We start from the raw sequence: 21,191 nt of genomic DNA, 5'->3' as shown, positions 1-21,191 counted from the left end.
CTGGTTTATCTCACCTTTTATGCATCCACAACTATCTGCATACACGTGTGTCTCTATATTTTGTATATAATTCCATTTGCCCCACCATTTCTCCAAGGGCATTAGAAACTCTTTCTCCTGCCCTCCTGGGAGACTGGGAGATAGAACCTGGCCCAAAGTTGTCCAATAATCTTTATTGCAAAGTGAAAGCAGTGTAGTAATTTCCAAAAATATCTCCTCTCCCTTCCCCAGTACAATGAATACAAAGATTAAAACAACAATTAGGTATAAGGCAGAGAAGAGGTGTGTGTTGACATAATTTCTACTATCCACACCTGTATCTGCATTAGATCACATAACATTCCTCAGTGAGTGATGTTTCCTGCCCTGTCATCTTCATCCAAGATTAATGAATCACTTTAGCAGATCAGCTCAGTGCTGAAATACACTCACAGGTCACATCAACTTTGGGTCGTGCAGAGGCCTATTTCTTTTGAAAGAGAGAAGGAGTGCTTTGCTCTTATTTGATACTTGATCCACTAGCTTCATGTGCTGCCATGAGTTCTCCACTCCCTTTCTCCTTTGCCAGAACCTGCAGAGATACTGGACGTGTGAATCCCCACTCCCGCGTGTGTGTTCCATGTGTGACTACATGACTCTTGATAGAGGATGAAGCCTCTTCACTGGGAATCATATCATGCTTTAATTCATCTGTTGACGAAAGAAACAGTTTCGTGACAGTTAAATGTAGAACAAGTAATGTGATGCAATAAAATATATGTCTGGGTGGGCTGAGTCAGAGCTAAGAGGTAGTGAAAAATGTAGCAGACAGGTGAGGAACTGCATGATGTTTAAAGAGAGCTCTTCAAGAAGGCCAGGTCTTCCACCCATCAAACAGGGAGAAGGAGGATGCGGGAATGGCAAACAGAAAGCTCCCCTCTGTATAGCCCTTTTTAATCAAATTAGCATCATTATGAAACAAGCCGAGGGCAAATGAGATCCCATAACTTCTTAGATTGGTATTTATGAGAGCAGTTTTCATTACATAAGACACTGCGAAAATGTGGGGAACTCCAGTGTGTCGTATATTGAGCCATACTCTGAGGCACAGCATGCTATCTATTGCTCCCATTTGTGGCAGAAACAGCTAAATGGATCATGGAGTTTCTTAGCATGTTGTCTGAAGTTTTCTGTCTAAATGATTCACCTCTCAACCTTCCAGGATTTGTTTTAGATTTCCTTATCTAGTTGGCCGAAGGGAAAAGAACATTGAAAGGAGGTAGGATCCACCCTTGTTAGAATAATGCACCAAACGTAGCAAAGGCATTAAGATATTTTTAGTCACACTAACAGCAAATGAACTGATGGGACTTGCAATTTAACCTGTCTGACATGTGAGTGTCATATGTTACTAGGTCTGGATTATGCCATTTTCTATTGTGGTGGAAAGGAGGCTACCTTTCCTTGTTTTAGATTGTGATTCACAATCTGTGGGTCCCCCGGTGTTTTGGCCTTCAACACCCAGAAATCCCAGCCAGTTGACCAGCTGTTAGGATTTCTGGGAGTTGAAGGCCAAAACCTCTGGGGAACCACTGTTTTATATTATCTCCTTTTATTAGGTAAATAGAGAATCTGCAGAGCCCCAAGTAAATTCATCTGTTACCCTGCCAGGCAAACTATGTGGTAATTTCCTTTTCCATTCCTACTCTCTGTACCCCTTGCTTTGCTCTCCTTTCTCACTGCTGTAGAAGATGAGGTATCAGTATTCCTCTTCTTCACCTTATTTTGATTGAATCAGTTTCAATTTAATTTTAATTGATGTATGTAGAGCTTAAATAAATGCAGGACAGCACCAGCTCATGCTAATTAATATTCTTTCAAAATGACACTTAATAATTCTGCTGTATGTCATTTACATTAGGTATACAGGACTTAACTTGGAGTAATTTGAAGAGGGAATCAGCTATGAAAGAGTAATGTGGCAGCAGCTATTTAAAACATGGTTTAGATATTTGGTAAGAGTCAATATAACTTGAACTCTACAAGTATTGATAGATCCTTGGTTACCACTGCAAAATCTCATTGAATAATACAACTCAAAGTGAAAAGGAAAGGCTTTTAAACTTAGTAATACAGTCTTGTCACTTGTAGCTCCCATAACCTCTTGCCATTGTGTGACAATAGCTGCAAGTCAAAACATTTGGCCTGAATTCACTATCCCTACTTTTCCTTGTTTTTCGTTTAAGTCGTGTACTGTTTTATACTCTGTTTTATTATGTCATTGTTACTATTTTATTGTATCATCATGTTATTGTATAGCATTTTTACTTAATGTTGTTGTTTGTCTTGTATGTATTTTATTTTGTTTTATTGTAATTTCTTGGGCTTGGCCCCATGTTAGCCATCCTACATTCCTTCGAGGAGATGGATGCGGGGTACAAGAATAAAGTTGTTGTTGTTATTTCTGTTTATCACTGATCCAAAGGCCCCCATTGCTGCTTTGCAGTTCAGGTGCCATACCCTTCAATATTTCACAGAGGGCAACTGGGACTCATGTGACCAAGCAACATCAGAGTGTAGTCAATATGGCAAAGATTATTAATAAGTAAGACAAGCCTGGAGATTGCAGGAGTTTGCTGATGCCTGAGCCCACTAAGATGGGCAAGATTATGCCATCTCTTCCCTCCCCCCTACTGAGTTAATTGAGTACAAACTACTTTTCACTTTGAACTGAGTCTACAGTAATTACAGAAAGCAAAAGACAAAGGGCTCATCCTGGGACAGCCCTGGATCCATTATGTACTTGCTAAATCCAGACCCATTGTCTTGATAATTCAGGACCACATTTATCCCACTGGGCTGTTACCTCCTCCATGTCACTACTACTCCAAGCCAGCCAAAGAGCTCCATCCGAGCACCAGGAGCCAGGGTTCAGTCATAGTCCACCTGCTGTCCCCGTGATCAACTTAAAGTGAGGCAAAGTCAGAGTATAGCCAAATAACCTGGGATACCCAACTGGCTAAAATTTACCAGGTTGAGACTACAGATCAGAGTGATGGTTAAGTACCAGAATGTCTGTCTGGAAGATTGCATTTGTCTTAATGTGACCATGGGTTGTGTAGACATGTCCAAAGTATTTACCTTGCTCAGTGACTAGCAATAGTGGTGTAGCCTTGATGTAGCTCAAGCTTGTGAGAGCTCTGCAGGTCTCCGAGTCTTCCAAACAATTGCTCAGAAGACAACAGGTATTGCAATTGGACCACCACCACCTTTTGGGCTGGCATGAGCATGCTGGACTGGAAGTCCACCAGAACTGATAATTGGTATCTCAATCCTTTTTTACCACCTACTCCTATAGAGAAAGTTAGCCATGAGGCATATACATGGTCATAGAACATCATCTTATTACTTTTTATGAACTATTGTTTTTTGAAATAAATGTATTATACCTTTATAAAAAAACAAATGTTCTTTATACATATATTTATCCTTTTAAAATACCCAATTTAATAGTTACTGTAACATCAAAGTAAGCGAAACAAGCTTACAGTTGTGGTGAAAGTGAGTTTAAAAGAGCTTCACATTATCAAAGTATTTTGTTGTTGTCAGTGTTCTCAGGGATGACAATGTTATGTTGTAGTTATTTGCTCTAAGACATCAGGTATGTAGAAGCAGCTGCAAAGCATGGCAGGGAAGGAGGAATAGAGAAGGGAAATGCTAATGGTGTGCTTCATGTCATGTGCATGGCCATCTAAAGCCTACTTTCCCCATTAGACCGTACATGCTTGGCCTTTAAAATGGCCTACCTTGCTCACTGCTAGTACATGGCGCTTCATGTTCCCACATTTGTGAAGTGGCACAAACCCTGCAAACAGTGAGGCATTTATGTCTGTCTACAATTCTAATAATCACCTATAGAAAGAAAAGTTTCATATTCCAAAGAGGCTCCCTGGGTATTTTATGTCTGACTGGTAGGAGGCAAAACAAGGCTTAAATGAGAGAAGGAAAAATGCCTTGTTTGCAATACCGTTTTAATGACATCGCACCAAATGCCAAATGGCTTCTAGCCAACTTTGCTTTAAGTTGGAAAAAATGCCCCGCAGGCTGTTATTTTGGATTTTTGTTTGAATAAGCGTACATATTTATGAGTTAGGAGCATATTGGAAAAACTGATGGAACTTCTAGTTTCAGAACAGAACAGTGAGTGAGATTAACATATCGAGGTATATATTCAGATCTGTGTGAGACACTGTTTTTATATTGTTTCTGTGGCTACAACTGGCCAAAAGTCAATGTGCTTGTGTTATATGCATGGCATATCCAATGCAGTAATTTTTCCTCTTGGATGTTCAACTGAAATTTAAGCTTTTTTGTCTCCCATTATCAAAAGCTCCTTCCACATAGCTTGTTTTTCGTTTAAAAACGAAAAATAATAATAAACATTGAACTGGATTATATGGCAGTGTGGACTCAGATAACCTAGTTCAAAACAGATATTGTGGATTATCTGCTTTGATATTCTGAGTTATATGGCTGTGTGGAATGCCCAAAGTTGTATGGAAGTCATGCTTCTGCTGCTATCTTTTCTTTCCTCTCCTATTCTCACTCCTCCTAATTTCGCTCTGGTTACTCTATTTTTTCATCGTCATAGTTTGCCATTGGGTATTAGAAGGAGTAGAGTAGGCCTTTTTGAGCACTATTTATTGTGTTAAGCTGGACCTGTATTATTGTAAGTTTGTGCCAAGGCAATCCCCTTCCCTCAAATTGCACACAGCCTGCTTTAAATATCTGATTTAATATGTTTTAATTAAAGCTGAGGTGAGTCACAAACACATGAAGGTTCTGCTCTTATGAGCCTCAGAATTTATAGCCTATAAAAGTCATACTTCTTGAGCTAATAATCTAAAACTTGGCATCCTTTATGTATATGCTGGAGTCTACCATTGTGTCAAATGTTTAAGCAATCTTATAATAATTGCACAGGTATGGCTAGTTCAAAAATGCACTTTTTACTCCAGCCTTGGATGCCATATATTTCTTCCAAATTTCAATGAAAGCAGTTAGTGGACTTATTTCAGGCTTTTCAAGAAAAGCAAACTTCATTAGTTTGATGAAGTTCTGAGCAATGGTGCAAAAGGTTTTGAGATTTTTCTTGCTCCTTTAGAGCTCACAGCAGTCACCACTAGCCAAATTATTTTAATGCATGCTTAGATCCATGTGAAGCTATAATGATGCCAGTACTTTAGTATTTTCATTAGGATAATCTGGGTCTTTGTTGATGTTTTTATATGTACATGTGTTTTATTTAATTGCATTTTATATTGTGTTCACTTGTATGCTTGTTTTTAGGAACTTTGTGTAAGCCGCCCTGAGTCCCTTCGGAGAAATGGTGATGGGATATAAGAATAAAGTTGTTGTTGTTGTTGTTGTTGTTGTTGTTGTTGTTGTTTTATATTCAATAACAGAGGAAAACTAGTGGATTTTATATTTAATGCTTGTTTCTTTAGTCCATTGGCTCCCAACCTTTTTTTGACTAGCAACCATTTGATCAGGGACCACCTTGACCAGGGACCTCTGTCCAACATTTGTACTAGTTTTTGGTTAACTTTAGATTTGGTGTGGTTATTTGGGGTGCTGATTCAGAAAATTGCATTGGATATGACCACATTAGCCCTAGTTTCTGATACAGAATATATGCCATGGTCAGCGACAGGGAAGGAGTAGCAGGCGGCATGAAAGGAACAGAAATAAAATAAATAAAGTAAAATAAATAAATAAAGAGGAAGGATGCTAGTGGATCGGATTTTCATCCTCGTGTCCCACAGGTTAAAAACCACTGCTGTAGTCTCTGAATGTGACTCCACAATGCCATTCTACATAGAGCAAGACCCTAGTATTGGGAGATTAATTATATTCTTCTTGACTAATATTGTTAATTTTCATTGACATTTTATTCACTTTTAAATTTCAAAAGTAGTTTATACTAACTTAACTCATCAGAGAGGAGAGAAGAGGCAGAATCTTGCCCTTTCCAATAAGCTTGGACCAAAGCAAACTGCTACAGTATCTTCTAGCTTGTGTGTTCTCCCTCATTAATAACTTTTGCCATCTTGACCATATTCTGGTGTTACTTGACCACATACATCCTGGTTTTTATCTGCGAAATATTGGAGGGCATGTGCTCTTGATAGTTTGATTAAATTTTGACATTCATATGATATGAGTTTTAGCTGTAGTTGTTTTAATTTTTGTAATGCCATATTCAATCCCAGGGCTGAGAAAAAGGATAGAATATAAATAAATACTAATAATAATGACAGCGCACAGTATCTTTATGGATTACAAGGCACAAGTCTTAAGGCATCAGCTTTAGTCTCCAATTTCCTGGCTTTATGAAGTAGGAGCCAACCCAGCAGGGTCTTTTTTTGTCACTGAATTTTGTAATAACTTTTAGTTTGTTGGATTGTTGTGTATGTTTCAGTTTGTTATCCACCTTGATTATTTTTAACACAAAGCTCTGTGGGAAGCAAATGTGCAAAATGGAAATCCATGCATGAAAAAATATCTGCCCCACCTGTATTTTAAATACCTGGCAATAAAAACCTATATTAGATAAGGAAGTCCGCAATCCCTGAGATGGGTTTCCACAAGAGGTACTGGAGATGGATGCTAACTAGTGAGTGGATGACCTTTAGTTGTTCCATTTTGTCTTAATAACATGGAACTTAATAGGACACTTGGTAATAATGATACAGTGTTTCCTAGGTTAGTTCACACAGTTTGATGGTCTAAGTCCTCTCAAAAAGCAGACATTACATTAACCATATAAACAACTGAATCAACCCCCAACAATTTGCCCTCCTGTTCATCTCCGCTGGCCTGTGCCCTCAAATAGTAACAGAGTGTGGTTGCTAGTCACCCACTGCTACACCCAAATCATGGAGAGCACAAGAAGACTGTGGTTTCTAGAGAGAGAGAGAACGCCAACCACCATGGGTTACAGGCAGAGCATATTCACCACTAAGTGAATTGCTGACTTCCTGTCTCAATTTTACCACATAGCATTGCCCGTTCCCTCAGAGAGCTACATAATTTCACAGCTGTTGAAGAACAGGAAGATGCAATGAGCAGAAGAGTATATTTCCCCCTCTCTTTGGCCCTTAAATAACCCATTCATTCATCTCAAAAACTTTAATTTAGCTTTTTATGTGCATATCTCTGAACCATCAAGGGCTAGAATCTTGCACTGATTTGAAAATGAAAGGCCACATTCTCTAAAACAAAATTGTACATATATGATAATTGTGTGATTTCTCTCACTGTTTCTGGATACGTTGGAACATTTGTCATGTGGTGGCAGAGGTACCACTATATGGAAATAGGAGGTGTGCCAAAAGGGGACTCCCATCCTCATCATCCTCTTCAGATAGCACTTTTATCTTTAGCATGCAGTTATCACTGGCACTGCATTAGGGAAATTATGTTTGTGATAGCTACAAAATGGCACCTAGATAAAGGCTGCTTTCAATTGTGCCCTCTGGCATTTTTCTCTCTGTAGCCATTCATTCACATTCAGCATCATGAGTCACAGTGCCACTCCTTGACAGACTGTTTTTCTGAAGCTGCTCACATGGAAATGTTACAACCACTTCTACCACTGTCCTTGCCCCTTATGCATAATGCCCAAACATTCTACATTAGGATTGTTTTCCTAAAATACAAAGCAGATCCTGGAACGTGGATTTTTTTTTTTAAAAAAAATAGTCACTATTATAGTTCTCAGGCCTCCCAAAGTTGTTGATACAATTATAATTTGGAGAAAAGAACTGTTCGCTCTCTCATTTCTCAAAAGTAAGTAAAATAGTTATGTTTTGTTAACTTTAAAAAACCCACAAGACTACAAACTGCTGACTGTAGGTAAAAACAGATTCCCTTCACTCTTGGCAAAAATAACTAATTGCACACAACTAGTTATTGGCAAGGAGTTATTTTCAAACTTTAGTAGTATATACATGCATACACTTTGTGCAGGATTAATGCCATCCATATAATTGAGTTTGAGGATTTGTGCATATATAAGATGATTCAGACATTTTAAAGTATGTGTTTAGGGGGCAGGGCTTATGGGTATGCTCCTGCTTTCCCCTATATGTGCTTCAAATAGCATTTGAAGAGTGCCAGATCCAAGAATCCAAGAGGATTGGACCAAAGAGTAAATACACAGGACCAATCCCAAATTGATTGCCTCTAGATTTACTAGCTCATCCCCTCTGGCTTGGCTTCTGTGAAAAGTGAGTTCCATAACAGTGCTGTGGTGAAGAATGTTTCCCCAGCAGTCTTTCATATATCATTTTTGACCTCTGTTGGTTCTTAGGCAAGACAATCCTGTATCTTTTCATGGCATCTTAACCTGAGTTCTAAGAAACATCCCAGTGCCTTGACTATCTCTGCTCTGACAGTTCTTCTGCTTGAAAGAACTCTGCTCGGAAGAATCTTTGAAGATAAGGCACTCTTTAGAAAAGACAAGTATGACATTGTTTTCCCTGTTCCATGTCTCCCCTATTCCCAGATTTTCTAAATCTTGCCCCTTTAAAAAGAAACAAAAGAAATTCAGTCAAGAGAAGAAAGTCCTCCCCTCCTCCCGCTCCCCTCCTACCTGTCTCAGCATGACCTGGTGCCTAATCTATGTCTGTCTTTAGGCTTTCATGTCCTTTAGGCTTTCATAAATTTAGATGATGTATTGCTATAGGCTGATATCAACATATGAAGATAATTTCAGCTCAGAGTCTAATTCCAACAGCTCAATTCAAGTTGCTGACTCAAGTTTGGAATGACTCTTTTTTTTTTGTTCTTTTTGCTCATATGCATACACTGGTGTCTACATATGGCTGTGGATATTTGTACATGAAATCCTTGTGTAATCAGCAAGGTGGGGATACAGCCACTCCCATCTTCTTGCTGATCACACAGGGACCCCATGCAAGATGGACAGGCACTTGCAGTGGCAACATTGGGAGGGAGAGTCATTCCCCTGCACTGATCAGCACACAAAATGGGTGATAGCAGCAGTGTCCATCTGGACCAGATGTTCCCAACCTTTTATTGACCAGGGACCACTTGACTAGGGACCACTCTCCAACATTAATACCAAAAGGGTTACGAATAGAATCAACTTTAGATTCTGTTTGGTTATTTGGGGTGCTGATTCAGAAAATTACATTGAATAGACCACATCAGCTCTAGTTTCTGATACAGAAACATATGCCATCGGTAATCACCATTTGCTTGCCCACAGAAAACCATATTTAATGATCTAGAGCCACTGACTTTATTTTAGGTCTCACAGCCCACAGGTTGGGAACCACTGATCTGGACAGGGATCCATCAGGCTCCCAGAGGAAGGGCATGGCTACATCTAGGGTACAATAGTAGATAAGACCCTCTTGTTTGCCTCCTCATAATGTATTGCTTTCTGCTGATGGAACACAGAGAAGGGTATCCTTGAGAAAGCTCAATGTTTGAGCATGTTTATACTGTAGAGTGCATCACTGAGCCAAAATGGAAAGTATAATGTAGTAATTTTAGTAGGAAAGTGTTTATGTTTTTAAAATACATTACAACTGTACCCTTGGTTTGCTTCTGATAAGATAAATAAAGTAGGAAAGTCAATCAATCAATCAATCAATCAAACAAACAATCAAACTTTATTTGTATTCCACCCCCTCTCCCGTGGGGACTCAGGGCAGCTAACAATGTGAGATAATAAACAAAGCAAATGGGCAATATAAACAATAAATCATAAATCATTATAAAGTCAATAAAACACAATTACACAAACCACATTAAACAATAAAACAAGGTTAAAAACAGTGAAAAGTTAGGTGCGTACATTACCATTTTAAATCCATGGTACTCCTTGGTCAGGCTGGTGTTTCCCTTAAATAGTAACTGAACAACTATTTATGGTCCTTCGTAAGGACAATTGTGTGTAGGAGAGAAATGGCATAGAATTCAACAGAACCATCTCTCATCTTCCTCCTTACTCACTGGTATTCATTTTCTGTTTGAAAACATAACTAGAATCATAGAATCAAAGAGTTGGAAGAGACCTCATGGGCCATCCAGTCCAACCCCCTGCCAAGAAGCAGGAATATTGCATTCAAATCACCCCTGACAGATGGCCATCCAGCCTCTGTTTAAAAGCTTCCAAAGAAGGAGCCTCCACCACACTCCGGGGCAGAGAGTTCCACTGCTGAACAGCTCTCACAGTCAGGAAGTTCTTCCTAATGTTCAGATGGAATCTCCTCTCTTGTAGTTTGAAGCCATTGTTCCGCGTCCTAGTCTCCAGGGAAGCAGAAAACAAGCTTGCTCCCTCCTCCATGTGGCTTCCTCTCACATATTTATACATGGCTATCATATCCCCTCTCAGCCTTCTCTTCTTCAGGCTAAACATGCCCAGCTCGTTAAGCCGCTCCTCATAGGGCTTGTTCTCCAGACCTTTTATCATTTTAGTCGCTCTCCTCTGGACACATTCCAACTAATCTAGATAAGCCACATATTTCCTTTTAAACATCAAACTCTACTTGGAGAAGTTTTTATTATTATATTGTTGTTGCCATCAAGTAGTTTTTGACTTATGATAGTTCGAAGGCAGATCTATCATTGAGACTGAGAGAGTGTAACTTGCCCAAGGTCACCCAGTGGGTTTTCATGGCCAAGCAAGGATTCAAATCCTGGTCTTCAGAGCCATAGTCTTAACAATGGAACCACTACATCATCCTGGCTCAGTCATTGTCTTATTAGAAACATTATTTAAAACGTCTATTTTGGCATTTAAATTTTGTCTCCACAAAAGTTGCACAGGTGTGTGTATGTGCATTTAACTAGCTCCACTTAAACAAAGATTACCCTTTTCCTAGTAGTAGACAAATGAACATCCACATTTTTCCTGGATACATCTTTATTCCCAAATGACTGATTTGTTTCAGTCCTCATCAACCTGTTTTGACCATTATGTGCCGATGAAGTCTATGCTTGGGGAAGTGCTCAGAACTTCTTTGTTTTTCGGAGAATATATCTCTATGGGTTGTTTTCTTTTAAAATCCCACTGGGATGTCTCCCTTCCAGTATATATAATGCAGCTGTTAAAATACTGGGGTCATTCAGGGCAAATCATACAGTAGTTTTCCTATTGAGATCTGGGGCAGTTCTGAATATTTTAGCATCATGCTGGAATGATATTTCAGTTTCAAAATGTGGCAATCATTCTTGGCATCAGAATCAATTGCCCAGCTTTCTGCCTGCAGATAAACTTATACAGTTGAGCAGACTTGGTAATGCAGCCGAGATTTCTAATTTAGAGTAATGACTGAGGAAAATCTCACGCCTGGATATTGCACAGAGTCTTCTACCATATAGCTACTTCTGAATGGCCGTTACCAATAAATAAAAAGAGGTTTCCTTCTGGATTTTTCCATGCCAAATGGCTCTCCCTTAGGATTAATCTGTCACTGAGTTTATAAATTTTACCTGGCACAAGGCCATGGAAAAAGCTTGAGTGCATGAGAATCAAGAGGCGGATGAGGGCGGGGAAAAAGTACTGAGCGTGTTTTTTTATTAAAGTAGCCTCATCATTACTCATGAAAAGAATACATTTGGCTTCCTTGAAAGTGTCATCTTGTTCTTCAGCCATCTGACTTGGAAAGTCAGCTTCATATATAAGAATATAATAGATCAAGACTGTAGCATCTAGATTGTGAAGTATGAGTGGAAGATCTGGCTGCTTAAGGATTGTTTAAATATCCTGGAGAGACCAATCTGCTGATGTCATATTCATAGATCAGAGAGTCAGCAGCTCCAAAGTACCCAAGGGTCATTTTTGAGTCTTCCAGTCCCTTGATTGTCAAACAAAACTTACATTTACATTGAAGTCTTTGTGAGCAGAATCACACAGTTACCTCACAGCTAGGAACATTTGCTCAAAAGTATCATTCACAACATTGCTGTGTGTGCCTTCAAGTCCCTTCTAACTTATGGTGACCCTAAGGCATTTTCTTGGCAATATTTGTTAGTGGCAAGGTTTGCTTTTGGCTCCCGATAAGGCTGAGAGAGTATGACTTGGCCAAAGTCACCCAGAGGGCTTCCATTGACAAGTGGGCACTCAAATTTTTAATCTCCAGAGATGCAGTTCAACATTCAAACCACTACACAACTATCCTGCCAATTTATTTTAAATGTCCCATCAATAATTATTATTATTTATTACCTATCTCTCTCTACAACTCAAGGTAGAGTTCAACATGGTTAAAAAAAGACAGACAAATACAACACCATTAAATGCATATATCAAAATACACACCAATAGCAATACAATTTATGTTAAAATTCACTGTTTAGAACTGGCTGTATAGGTCTGCCAGAAGAGATTGGTCTTCTGATGTATCTTGAATTTCTGACAGCTCATTTAGCTGTCAGAACTCTTCTGGCAGATTGTTCCATAGTTTTGGGGGGTTGGTCGTCAGTTGGGTTCTGGTAGCTGCTCCCCAGAGGACTTAAGTGTTCAGTGGTGGGTTGTACAGAAGAAGGCGATCCTATAGGTAACCTGGACCTAAACCATATAGGCTTTAAAGATCAAAACCAACACTTTGTACTTTGCCTAGAAACTAATTGTAAACCAGTTGAGTGACTGTAAAATATGGGGTGATGTGCTCACTTCTGGATGTAGTCTGGCTGTTGTGATTTGAACTAACTGAAGTTTCAGAATTTGGTACAGAGGTACCTGCCCAATGTAAAGCACATTGCAGAAGTCTAACCTTGAGGTTATGAAAGAAGGCGATCCTATAGGTTACCTGGACCTAAACCATGTAGGGCTTTAAAGATCAAAACCAACACTGTACTTTTCCTGGAAACAAATTGGAAACGAGTTGAGTGACTGTAAAATATGGGGTGATAGCTCATTCCTGGATGTAGTCTGGCTACTGTGATTTGAACTAAATGAACTTTCCAAATTTGGTACAGAGGTACCCAATGTAAAGCACATTGCAGAAATCCAACCTTGAGGCTACCAGCATGAGTATCACCGTCTTTAGATCCTCCTATTCTAGGAAGGGGCGCAACTGATGAATCAAGAGAAGCTAGTAATAAACACTCCTGACCATTGCACCAATACAACAGACTGTTTTTTTGCACAGACTTATTTGAATGATTGAGCTTTAAAATGTTTAATGTTGCTTGATCATGCCTATTGTTGGTCTATCTTTAACATTTAACCAAAAATAATAGCAGATCTCAACATTCACAGATTGAGTTTCTCAAAAGTTTGTTTTCTGTGCTAACACTGTTATGGTCATCAGCAACACTGTCATCAGCAATTTTCATGGCTGAGGAAAGCTCTCAGTTTGAACAACTTTCCAAGGTTTTTCATCAAAAGCTGCAAAATTTTGTGATTCCTAGTGACATCACATATAAAGCAAAAGCCTAGATTAGTGTTTTTAAAATAATTTGGCGTGGTCACCAATTATTTTAAAATGTGAAAATAAATCTTAGCTTTTGGCATGAACAGAACCCCAAAAGTTGAAAGCTTGGAACTTTAGTGGAGTCATGGTTTTTCTTGATTATAATTATAATTATATTTATGGTTATAATTACAGTAGCTTTAGAAAGCCTTAGTGAGCAATTAAACAGCTTGTTGTTGTTATTGTTTTTAATTATCTTTTGAAATGAGATGTAAGTGCTTCCATAAAACAAGGCTTTTTTTGCATCTTTAATAGAGGAAATGATTGAACTCCCTTCCTTTCTTCTCTCTTGTTTTTAAGGGCCAAGAAGCTGGAATATGCAACTGTAAGATGGAAACATCCACCTCAACAGCAGCTGGAAAAAAAGAAGGGAAAGCTGCCTTTCTGGAGGCAGGCAATGGCTTTAATGAAACAGGGAAAAAACCCATTCCTTTAGCTGCAGCGGCAGCAGCAGCAGCAGTGGTGACACAAGGAGGTACTTATTTTATTTTCCCATGTTTCTCACACGTTGAAAGCAATGGGAGCTCTCTTATATTAGCTTGTTACAATTTAATGTGAACAGAGGCATATACCCAAGTGTGAATATGGAGAGTTTATTGGAGCTCCTGGCCTTAACAGTTTCCTGGAAGTGGAAACCGACAGTTTGGAGATCCGAGGCATTCACAGAATTGGTATCTTTAACTAGGCAACATGTGGCTCAGAAAGGGACCTTGATGGAAAGCATCCCTGGTCTGTATGATATTAACACAACTGGTGATCAGGTGGCACTTTCCCCTAGAAAATAGGAGATGGAGACTTTTATTTAACTTGGACATATTCCTTCTGCTGGAAGAATGTCACAGCTCTGCCTTCATCAAAAAAATCTGGAACTCTTTAGACAAATTATCTGTTCATAGTAGTGTCTGTTTTTTTAATGGCTACCAAAAGAACATGAGGTGAATTCAGAACAAGGTGGCCCCATGCTGCCTAATTTGATCCAGAAAACATCTGGAGGTAATTTGTAAAGATTGATGATAACTTCTTAAGAGAGTAATAATGGAAGAAAAGATAGCACTTTTATAAACCTGAACTCCCTATAAGAATATAAGAAGCATCATGCTTGAAAATACATGCAAACTACTTGGAGCTCTAAGTAAGACTTCAATATCTTTACATGATGCAGATTTCTTCATTTGATTGTGGCTTTTTAAAGAAAAATCCAACTATTCTTCAAAACCTTGAAATTTTTTTCCTTTCTTCTACATCTGTGGAGAATTCACTAGCTGCTCTCACAGTCCGAAAAGAAGGGCATCCCTTCCCCCTGCCCCCCATCTTCCTTCCTCATAGGATGGCAGTGCTAGAATTCCTAAGCCAACATAGCCATGGAATTCTGGAATTTGTAGTCCAAAAAACCCCCTTTTCCAAGATTTCATAGATTAATAGATTACATGGAGTCCCTGAGATACAAGCGTCCAATTTACAAACAATTCTTAGCTAAGAACAGGGCTGAGACAACAGGAAGTGAGAGAAATCTACCCTTAGGAAGGGAAATTCACTCCTGGGAGAGTTATCATGGGGGAAAAGGTGTCTCCACTGAAGCTTTCTCACCAGTCCTTGTTTCCATAACAAGCCAAATTTTTCAAAATCCAATTATCACAGCAACAAAAAGTGAGGTGAAATCTTCTGAACAGGAGAACAGACAACAAAACAAATACCACAGGGGTGTTAACCCTTCCCTATGCCATCTAAAGCATGCACACACACACACACACACACACACACACACACACACATATATATATATATACACCTCCAGCTATATCTATATCTATCTGGAGTTACACTTAAAAATATACCTGTTCCGACTTACAACCAAATTCAATGTAAGATCAAACCTACAGAACCTATTTTGTTTGTAATGTGGGGACTGCCTGTACTATAATTTACTTCATTTGGGATTGCCTTTGAAAAGTGTTTAGAATTTCAGCAAGTCTGAATTGCTGCAGCTAAAATGATGACTGAGGTGGTTAACAGAGTTCATGATTCCCTTGTAAAAAACAGCTCAATTGGTTGCTAACTCGGTTCAAAGTGCTGTTAATGATGCTGTGTAAAAGACAACATCAATCCTTATAAGCCTACTCATGATCTGGGATTTTCAGGAGTGTTCTTTCTGCCCCAGAACGTTCACTAACACAGTTGATGGGGATGTGAGAGGGGGGCTTCTCTGAGGTGGGTGCCCCTACTTTGCTTTCTTTTGAAATGCACCAGGCTTGGGGGAGTAAATTGTTTGATTTTAAGGAAGGGTGCTATTAATGGTATTTTTAATTGAAATATTTTTGGTTTGTGGTAGGTTTTTCGGGCTATATAGCCATGTTCTAGAAGCATTCTCTCCTGATGTTTTGCTTGCATCTATGGCAAGCATCCTCAGAGGTTGTGAGACCTCACAACCTCTGAAAATGCTTGCCATAGATGCAGGCAAAATGTCAGAAGAGAATGCTTCTAGAACATGGCCATATAGCCCGAAAAACCTACAACAACCCAGTGATTTGAGCCATGAAAGCCTTCAACAATATATTGATATATTTTTGTTTTAAAATTTATAAATAACTATATTATATTTTAGGACTAAATATTTTGTAAGATTCTATCCAGGTATCTTTTTATTAGCATCTGCTTTCATTTTGCAATCTGTCTTGGGTCCCAGTTCTGGGGGGCTGGGGTGGGAAACAAATTAACAAAAGAACAACCTTTCCCTAAATCCAGGGTGTAAAACATGTAGCCCTCAAGTGATGAACTTCAACCTCCACTGGATTTCTTGATACCCATTCTCCACCACCACCAGTTTTTTTTAATTGCTAAAGGCTCTCCTGTCTTTTCCCCAGCATAGAAATCACAATTTCCCTGATGCTAGCAGTAAGGGAAAATGCAGACAAACCAGGATCACTTCTATGTACATGCAGATACACAAAATTGTAGTTCCCAACTCCTGAGGTAGCATCATATGTATCACTCAAAGCTGAAAAGGTTTTTTTAATCCTCTCCTAAACTGTATACTTCGCCCACATCTCTTTGTCTTTAATTATGTTGCATGTGACCTTTGTAGAGAAAATGGATGGTAAAAGTGATAATGTTTCGTGTTATAGGATAGGAGCAACAGCAGTAACAAAAATCATAGGACTTTTGCTTGTGTTGGTTAGACACCAATCTCCTCCTTGTTTTTCTTGCATGTGCAGAGTGGCCTCTCTCAGTAGGCAATGAAGGAACAAATTAGCCAGGATTTGACCACTGGAATGTGACAAGTGGCATCTTCAGCTGTCTAAACTTCTTCAGCTGCTATTTGGCCTGTCAAAAATATTTCTTACCACTGAACAGAAACTGCTGCAGCATATATTTTTCCCTTGACACAACACACTTACTTGTTTGAGCAGTAAAATATAGAAAAAAGAAGTTTGTTTTGTTTTGTTTCTCCTACTATGTTCTTTATTTCTCCTACCATTTGGTGGATAGATAACTTAGCCTTGTTTGCAGAAGTGAGAAAGCTCCCAATGTTTCCTTTCTTATGGCTATTTCCAGTTTCAAAGACTGTGAATCACTGTTTCGTTTGTTCAAAGGAAACATGCCAGTTTTGCTGCAGTGGCTCCAAATGTCCAGGACAAGAGTTGCTAGGAGTATGGGAAGGCAGGGAGAGAAGAGACGGGAATCGTAGTGCTTTGGGTTATTTTATCTTTCAGATATAACTTCATTGGCAAAGAATAAAAGTTACCAGACACCCTGGAGAATGCTAGAAAGGTATTTCTTGAGAGATGGGTCTGGATTTTGAAGTTTAGATCCTGGATCCAAATAGAATGATTGTTAAAGTGTGAAGATCGTTTATCTATTGATTAAGAGAATGGAGATGGTGCTGAGGGAGGGGAGAGATACTGACACACAGAAATCAGTCTTGCAATGCCTTGATATGGATGAAAAAATATCTTGCTAAAAGAATGTGAATAAAAATAGTAATGCCATACCTTTCTTTTGGCAATAAAGGAAAAAAATGGGGTGGATGATCACAAAAAATGGAGGGCACAGTGTAATGGCAGCTGCAGCAGGGAATAAAAGGAGGGAAAGGGTAGTCCCATTGAGTGTGTTTCTGCTGCCAGACCCACACTGTCCAGAAAGACGTTTCATGTGTATTTGTCTCTATATCTATCTGTAGGATTCCCCCTCTCCCTGTTTTTTTAAAATACTGTTACAAACATTGTGTTCACCCAACCTTCCTCTCCAGCAGGCATGCTGTTTTGGTTACTGAAGTTGACTATGAATATATAGCACTAGTAAGGATGGGGACATATTTCAGCCTGAGGTTGAAACTGAATTCCAGAGAGATTTTTCATGGCTGCAACAGCAGTGATGGCAGGCAGGGTCAAAGACAAAAGGAGGGCTCCACAAATAGCTGCATAGTTTAGTTTAAAGATATTCTCAATCACAACAATGGCAGCATCACTATAAAACAGTGGTTCTTAATCTGTGGGCTGCGGACAACCAAGTGGGCTGCAAGGATGAAAATCCTGTCCCCGAGACTCCTTCCTCTTTATTTATTAATTTATTTTATTTATTTTATTTCTGCTCATTTCATGCCACCTGCCACTCCTTCCCTGTTGCTGACCATGGCATATGTTCTATATGAGAAACTAGAGCTGATGTTGTCTAGCCAATTCAATTTTCTGAATCAGCACCCCAAACCGAAACTAAAGTTGACCAAAAACTGATTTGTAATCTTTTTGGTACTAATGTTGGGGAGTGGTCCCTGGTCAAAGTGGTCCTTGGTCAAGTAATGCCTGGTCAAGGGATCCCTGGGCAAGTGGTTCCTGGTCAAACAAAGATTGGGAACAACTGTTATAGAATGAAGTAAAATATAGAAACTCTATAAAAGCATCAAGAGATGGTTTCAAACGTAAGTAGACATGGCTTCTGTGGAATCCACAGATTGTGGATCAGGACCCCGGAAAGGCTGGATTCAGTCCCAGGGTTTATAGGATATTTGCTGCATGCTGATTATATAGAGAATAAGTGGTTCTGTTAAGCATTTGCTTAACAGAACCACTTATTCTCATTTATTTATTCTCATTATCATCATTGCAATTTTTCTCTTATCTTTTTATCCATCACAAGACAAAGAGTAATTACTGATACTATACTCATATTTAGGCAGTTGTGACCTAATATAAGACTAGGCTTTTCTTTTTCTAACCTGTATTAGTTTCAAGGGTGAAAAATATTTTTCATTAGTGATCAGAGATAAATTTAATTATAAACTCAGTGTTGTACTATTTTAAAAGTTGAAATGCATGAAGAAAATTGTTCAATGATGTCAGAAGGATTGTGATAAAAGCACTGGGTAATGACATGTATGGACATGTTCTATCTATTCACTGAAAGAAAGCATTGGCTAAATTGCCAGCAATGACCGTTAAGCTTGGTTCTTGCTTAATCTCTCCAGAAATTTAAGCAAAATTAATCCATCACCTCCAGCTAGCATGGCCAATGGGACTTAGAGTCTAAAACATCAGAATAGCTACAGGGTAGGAAGACTATTATGTCCATTATGTTCCACCAATAAAATAATATAATTTTTAAACCATTCTTGATCATACAATACTGTAAGCCAGTGCCACATAGGCAACTTTCCTTATATGTGTACATTTCACCTGCTCCTTGGCTGTTAGGTCAAGATTGCAGTAATAGAATAACAGTATGAGCAACACTATGTGTTGGGGTTTCCAAATCTTAAGGCCTGGCCCTCTGTTTTCAGTTTTTGTTGATCATCCCCAGGCAGGAGGATGGGATGCAAATTCTCCAATTTTAGTACGTTCAGATCTGGGCAGGAGGAAAGGGCTGCGTGCAAATCTCCAACTCACCTTGTAGAGCATCAGCATGCTACAGCTGGTAATTTGCTGATGGTATTCATAAACTTAGTTAGTAGATGTAATCCTGATTATCTTCCAAAATCAGGTGTATTCATGATGATAGGGATATCTTAACATTTTCAACATTTCTGTTTTAATAATGGCAGTGAAATATGGTGGTGCACTCCCAATAGAGTACCGGGAGTCAAAATGTTACAACAGCATAAAGAAGGAAAAGGGCTTATCCATGATTAGTTTCTTCTTACTGAGGAATCTCCTGATAAGTTTCCAAAAAAATCCAAGGCTCTTGGTTGTTTGAAAAGGACTAGTATGCCATAAAGGTAGTGTAGTGTAGTAGTTTGAGTGTTGGACTATGATTCTGGAGGGCAGGGTTCAAATTCTCTCTTTGCCATGTAAATCTACTGAATGGCCTTGGGTAAGTCATATTTTCTCAGCCTCAGAGGAAGGCAAAGGCAAATTCCCTGTGAGCAAATCTTGTCCACAAAACCCTGTGATACAATTGCTTTAGGGTTTGTCATAAGGTGGAAATGATTTGAAAAATCACAACAATCCCTAAGAAAACCCATTGAAAATCATGGAGTTACCATGTCGACAAGAAAGTTGAAGGCACATACATATAATATTTGAGTATTTTGTCTTGAATCTACAGTATCTTGCAACAGTATTCAGTATTTGACAGCTGTTGGCTTGGGGGATTTCTATTCAGAATTCTGCCAAAATCAAAACAAGGAAAATATGTCATGTCTAAAATTATACAACTGAAGTAAAATTTCACTTTCTAGATAATATGAATTTGGATGATTTAAAAATAATCTGGCTAGTGCAATTAGAATTGGAATATTTGAGAATACTCAATTCAGCTTTAATTTGGAATGTCAATTGCTTTATTGGAAACCAAGTCCAGGAAAGACCACTTTGTACCCCATAACACAGCAAACTCCTATGACAGAAATACCAGTCTGCTGAATTGATGATGTTTATGTTGGCAACATTTTTTTCCTGGTGTCTGGTTCTGTCACGACTAATTTTAGTATTTCTAAAGCTGGGTAAAAATATAGCCTCATTACTTTGATGTCAGAACATGGTTTACTATTAGTATATTCTGGGATTTATCATTTTAGTCATGTTTAACACGGCTACGGGAGGCATGCACTATTAAATCTGGCTTATTTTACATTCCTGTCCGGGATTATTTATTTGGAACAATTTCCTCTCTATCAAAAGACACAGCTAATGCTGAGTTTTAATGTGTTATTTACACACAAAATAACCTATTTACAACTTGGTATCTGCCGGAGGGAGAATGAATGGGCCGGTGCGCCCTCCATTCTGTTCTATCAGAGTTTAACAATCTGGATTGCTAATAGAACCATTTATCATGAGGTGGTAATTTATTTTATGTTAGTTGCATAGGTCTCACTGCCTCTGATCTATAGAAATACTTGGTGTATAATGAAGTCCAACAAGTCATTTGGTGTAAACATGAGAAAGCTAAGCTTGAAGCCTGTGAAAACCAGCATGCACTCTTCCTGCTAGGTAATATTTCTTAGAAATTAATGTATCCGTTGATTAAACAGAGCTCACTGTTTTCCACATGTGCTTGAAGTACAGAATGGCTGGAATCGAATATGCTATGGTGTACATTTCTGTCACAGGGCTAGGAAGGTTTTTTTCCCTATGAGACTCAGAGAGGCAGACTGCTCTTTTATGTTGAGATCTCAAAGGCTCTTATACATGAGGCAAAGAAAAATCATTATCCCCTGTCAGATCACATGAAGTTTTCTTTTTCCTCCATAGCATTCTTTGTTTG

At 38.8% G+C, this 21,191-nt stretch overlaps 1 protein-coding gene across 1 annotated transcript in view; it reads left to right on the top strand.

The window, feature by feature from the left end:
• The window catches only part of GLI2 (GLI family zinc finger 2), a 253,158-nt gene that overhangs the window by 35,155 nt on the left and 196,812 nt on the right, over positions 1-21,191 (top strand). The window contains exon 2 of the mRNA XM_060774321.2: positions 13,794-13,968. Coding sequence (XP_060630304.2) covers positions 13,824-13,968 — 145 coding nt within the window. The 5' untranslated portion in view covers positions 13,794-13,823. The remainder of the gene's footprint in view (positions 1-13,793; positions 13,969-21,191) is intronic.

This window comes from Anolis sagrei, chromosome 1, assembly GCF_037176765.1.
Source record: "Anolis sagrei isolate rAnoSag1 chromosome 1, rAnoSag1.mat, whole genome shotgun sequence".
NCBI lineage: Eukaryota > Metazoa > Chordata > Lepidosauria > Squamata > Dactyloidae > Anolis > Anolis sagrei.
Note: the sequence above shows the minus strand (reverse complement) of the source record. Positions and strands in the feature narration are given on the sequence as shown.